This window comes from Procambarus clarkii, chromosome 11 (genome assembly GCF_040958095.1).
Source record: "Procambarus clarkii isolate CNS0578487 chromosome 11, FALCON_Pclarkii_2.0, whole genome shotgun sequence".
In the NCBI taxonomy this organism is placed as follows: domain Eukaryota; kingdom Metazoa; phylum Arthropoda; class Malacostraca; order Decapoda; family Cambaridae; genus Procambarus; species Procambarus clarkii.
In genome coordinates this window covers 51,180,296-51,185,392 of record NC_091160.1, presented here as the reverse complement: position 1 = coordinate 51,185,392, position 5,097 = coordinate 51,180,296, and the positions used below count along the sequence as shown (strand labels likewise).

At 38.6% G+C, this 5,097-nt stretch overlaps 1 protein-coding gene across 1 annotated transcript; it reads left to right on the top strand.

Moving 5' to 3' along the window:
• Nucleotides 1-674: 674 nt before the first annotated feature.
• LOC123758395 (spore coat protein SP65-like) lies at nucleotides 675-4,177 on the top strand. Its single transcript, XM_045742751.2, has 2 exons — nucleotides 675-986; nucleotides 2,724-4,177. Exons 1-2 carry the CDS (start codon nucleotides 954-956, stop codon nucleotides 3,723-3,725), a joined length of 1,035 nt encoding a protein of 344 aa, XP_045598707.2. The 5' UTR covers nucleotides 675-953; the 3' UTR covers nucleotides 3,726-4,177.
• The last annotated feature ends 920 nt before the right edge of the window (nucleotides 4,178-5,097 follow it).

The following is a 5,097-nucleotide window of genomic DNA, read 5'->3' as shown; positions in this document are numbered from 1 at the left end:
TGAGAAAGTCGCAACTCGTCTTCCAATACAACAGTTTATAAAGCCACTTATAAGGCATTTGGATAAATACTCCAATCTTTGTACACAAGCAAGTCCATATTTTGTGCTATTGAAAATGCTTTTCACAAAAACAGAAACTGCAACCAAGGAACAACAAATTAAGACCAAAACAACCTAACCTAACGCAGGGCACACCAAATGTATACAAGGTTTTACATAGTGCAGATATTCACTGCATTAAGATACATTATGTTAACCCTATGATACGTTTGGTTAGGCCTAAGGTAGGTTAGTATAATATTCATTTCTCTGTTTTTGTGAGAAGCATTTTGATAGCACAAAATGTGAACCGCAGTTAATATACAATAGTTTTTTATATGTAGTATATTGCAGCAGGTACTAACTGAATGGAAGATAAGTGAACAAATTACTAATTAATTAGTTTTGGTCTATCTGAAAAGATGGTTGATATGGAAGTAACCCAGATATCGTATTTACAATGAATCTGCGGGATAGAGGAGAACAGAAAAATTAAATTTTTGTCACAAAAACTTTATCTGGCAATAAATAATTAGTTCCCAGAACTGTTTCCTTGTATTTGCTTGGCCTCAATAGGTTCCTCATCCATGTATTTAACTAGGTCACTGTGATTAGGGTTGGGGGTATAAGTGTTGGCTGAAAGGCAGCAGGAGCAGCAGTACACTTACATCCACGGCAAGCTTCCACAAGTGAACAGAGCACATTTGTTCAAAGCACAACTTCACCCCTGCATCTATTACAGCCTACCTGTACCATCTACATTACCACACCTGCTCCTGGCACCATAACACATCTGCTCCAACGTATACCTCTCTGGCACCACCGGCAGCGACACAAGTACAGCAGAAGCCACAGTTAGACGAACGACCAGCTGCACCACATTAGCGTCACATATCAGCTGTACAGTCTTCAATATGACCATGCGGCTGCTGCAGGTGTCGCTATCGGTAAGAATATCCACATGTGATATATTTAGATTACATAATCACGTTACTGATAATTTTTTGAGTTAAATGTTTCATATATATGTATACAGGTACTCTTGTGTCTATCATTTTTAGGGCTGTCAGTATATCTCCTAAACCTGACCATACAAACAGTATATCTCCTTAACGTGACCATACAGAAATAGTTTACCTTTATCAATTAGAATTAATCGAAGTATGCCGCAAATTTTTAAATTTGAAGGAAATAAATTAAAACACTATTGCGTTTATAGAAAATGTTAGTCTAAAAGGAAGTTCACAGTTGTGGCCAAATGCAAGTTGCAAAATTGAAGAACTTTTTAATGCACTTTTTAAACATCTTTAGGATGTTGCAGGCAATTAAACAAATTTTGTACACTATTGTCAAAATTACAAAAATATGTCTCAAAAAAGTGTCATAAAATCATTGTTCATCGATGCCTTATTAGAAAATATTAATGTATTTTGACGAATCAAGTATCCGAATACAATCAACAGTACGAATTATTTGAATTAAATTTATCAAACTCAAACAAATGTTTAACTAACTTGAATTAATTAAGAGATCAGAGACACTTTTTTGTGTTATCAATTTCACCAGAAACCGAAAAAGCAATAAATCTTTTCCCTGAGGGGCCACCATCTTTCTAATAGCTTCACGGGGACAGGAAGCCGGGGGGCTTTTCAAAGATCTCCCTATTATTCCTGAGGATTTTTTCTACCTGGATTTTGAACTGGAGAAATATCTCGGCATATACGACTTTGAGTTGTAGGCAATTCCACGGGTTAATAACACTTTGGGTGTAAAAGCATCTCTTAAAACTATATTATTGCCCTACGAACAAATTTAAATGACAGTTCATTAGGGTATTAATTAAACTTTTCTATAATATTATTTAATTTTACTCAAACTATTATTTATCATTACGAATGTGTAATTATCACAATCCATATTATGAAATATATAATACATTATATAATTGTTAGGCCAAACGTTTCATAATATTGGAATATTTGGTATTTTGGTATAACGAAACTTCTTTGTTATATCCCTGTTGTTTCAACACTGACAACGATAACAACACAAATATAACACTAACAACTATAACACTAACAAATATATCACTAACAACTATAACACTAACAAATGTAACACTAACAACTATAACAGTAACAGCTATAACACTGACAACTGTAAGAACACTGACAACAATAACAGTGAAACTATAACAACATTGATATCTATAACAACGATGACAGTTATAACACCGACAAATATTACACTGACTACTATTACAACACTGACAACTATAACAACGTTGACAACTATAACAACGTTGACAACTATAACAACGTTGACAACTATAACAACACTGACAACTATAACATCACATTCAATTATAACACTGACAACTATAACAATAACATCAATAACACTGACATCTATAACAACACTGAAAATTATAACATTGACAACTTTAACAACACTAACATCTATAACACCAACAACTATAACAATACTCACAACTATAACACTAACAGCTATGACAACAATGACAATTATAACAATGTTAACTATAACATTGAAAACTATAACTCTTACAACTATAACAACACTAACAACTATAACATCACTGACAAAAACAATACTCAAAACTATAAAATTATAATTGACAGCTATAATACTGACAATATTAACATGGTGGATCTCTGGTGCAGGTGGCGTGGGTGGCAGCGTTGCTCTGCGTCACCAGGGTCTCTGCTGGGACCTGTGACCCGGTGTGTACTGACTTGGCTCCTCGGAGTAAGACTGTGGATCCTTATGACTGTACTCGTTATTACATATGTATAAGCGACACTGAATCGTCAACCGATTCTTTCCCTTGTCCGGTTGGTACATCCTTCAACAGTTCAACCCATGACTGTACTGGTGCCCTCCCATGTACAAATACCTGCAAGCTACTCCCTTGTCCTACAACATGCAAAAGCGACCCGGGCACGTTCCCTGACACAACGAATTGCAGCAGCTATTACATTTGTACGGGCGGCAGTACTCTAGGGCCCTTTGAATGTCCCACTGTCACACCTTATTTTGACAGCGTCGCCCAAACCTGCAGTGGGAGCCAATCCGTGTGCTGCAGCGACCCATGTGTTGCCTACTGCCAGACCGGGGAGGTGCAGACCCAAGACCCCTTCGACTGTCACAAGTTCTACTACTGCATCGCTGATGGGCCAGTCGATCCCCTGCATCACGGTACTTGTCCTTCAGAAGCCAACTTTGATGTTTCTGAGCATAAATGTGTAGCCGGCGCTGATTGTAACACACTGTGTGAAGTCACCCCGGCTCCCGGAACTGACACGACACCAAAGGGTACGACAACCCCAGCAACAAGTGTGACCACCCCAGCAACAAGTGTGACCACCCCAACAAGTACGAGCACCCCAACAACTACTAAGACCACCCCAGCAACGAGTACGAACACCCCAACTTCCACCATTCCAACACCGACCACTCCAGGTTGTCTGGACTCTATGACGTGTACATCAAAGGGATACTTCCCCATGTGCACGACGTGTGTGCCTCAGTTCTTCGACTGTCGCTACGTCGGCCAGCCAGCCACCGTTGACACCTGCGTAGGAGACTTGGTCTTCAACCCGGACCCCGCCAACCCTTACTGTGTCTTGCCTGATAAATGTCCCTATACACCCACTTTGACCTAGCCACCCACCTTTCAGAGTTTACCGCCCACTGGCCTCTTCACACCACTCAGGAGTCTCACTCCACCACCCACGTAACTGCACAATCAGTTACATCACGGAACTACCACCAACATAGACAACCACATTCACCCCCATATATGCGCGATTGATGCTTGAATAAAAATGTAAATACAACTATTCACAATATAGCACATGCTATTATAACACAAAATATTGTATAATGTATGAGAATATTTATTGCTTGTAGCAACATATTTATTTCTTGTAACAAATATTCTATAATCTATTTAATTTCTTGTAACCAATATTGCAGCTTGTTTGATTTGTAGCAAATTATGTATAGCTTGTAGTAAAAATATATATTATTTGTTGCAAATAATATAGAAATTGCAGCTTGTATAATTTATAATTTTGTTTTAACCTTAAAAAAATATATTATTAATTGTAGCAAAAAAATGAAGTGTTTGCCTTCCCTAAAAAGACTAACTGAATGATAAGAGATGTCATGGCTTCCCAGAAGAAAGCATCTGGTCTCAGGCATGTGGGACAGTCATACGTGGAATTGCATGTGGGACAATCATATGGGCACAGGCACGTTGGATACTCATGTGGGGATAGGTATGTAGAACAGGCCTTAGAACATAGGCATGGGGAACAAGCATTTATGCAGAAACATGTGGGGCAACCATGAGGTCACAGGCATGTGGGAAAGGTGTAGTAATCTAAACATTATATTTAACTCCCAGAATCCATTAGTCAGTAGAACTGCAAGAGTAGATTATAGAATGTTACAAGGACTGTATTAGCGAGGTCAGAGTCACATTATGTGACATCACACTTAGAGGCTAGGTAGAGGTAACCAGAGCTCAGATCACCCAATAGTATTGTGAATGATGCTGCTGACTTTTGCCGTGTCCCCTACATTAGGAACTGTGTCATAAGATACGAGGTGATCATGATCCTAGGTTCTAGGAATTTTGGAGTAGTTGCCATGCCTCACCTGGACGTGGCGTGAGAGGAAAAGTAAGTCATTCAGTTGCAAGATCAAAGACCATACAGGTCCTTTCTATTGAGCATACTCACGAACCGAGTGCGGAGTTGTTGATGGGTGCGAGAGTATAGGTAATGACTAACCCACGAGCTGGACTATGGGAACAGAAGTGGGCTTCTTCAAGGAAAATTGAGAGTTTCTAACAATAAGTTCCGGATCAAGCAGGATGTTGTGGATGTGTGTTCCTGCGGTGTGTGAAACTCTATCCCCACTATATCAACATTATTATCTAAGAAATTATTATCTATTATATCAATATCATATCAAAATCATATATGAATCATATCAGAATCACTTCAGATTCATTAAAATCCTACATCG

What these genes read in the sequence shown, in the direction of transcription:
- LOC123758395 (XM_045742751.2), top strand. Translation starts at nt 954, where the DNA reads ATGACCATGCGGCTGCTGCAGGTGTCGCTATCG. An exon ending in TGCTGCAGGTGTCGCTATCG is followed by an intron (nt 987 to 2,723) that starts GTAAGAATATCC and finishes TCTCTGGTGCAG; the next exon opens with GTGGCGTGGGTGGCAGCGTT.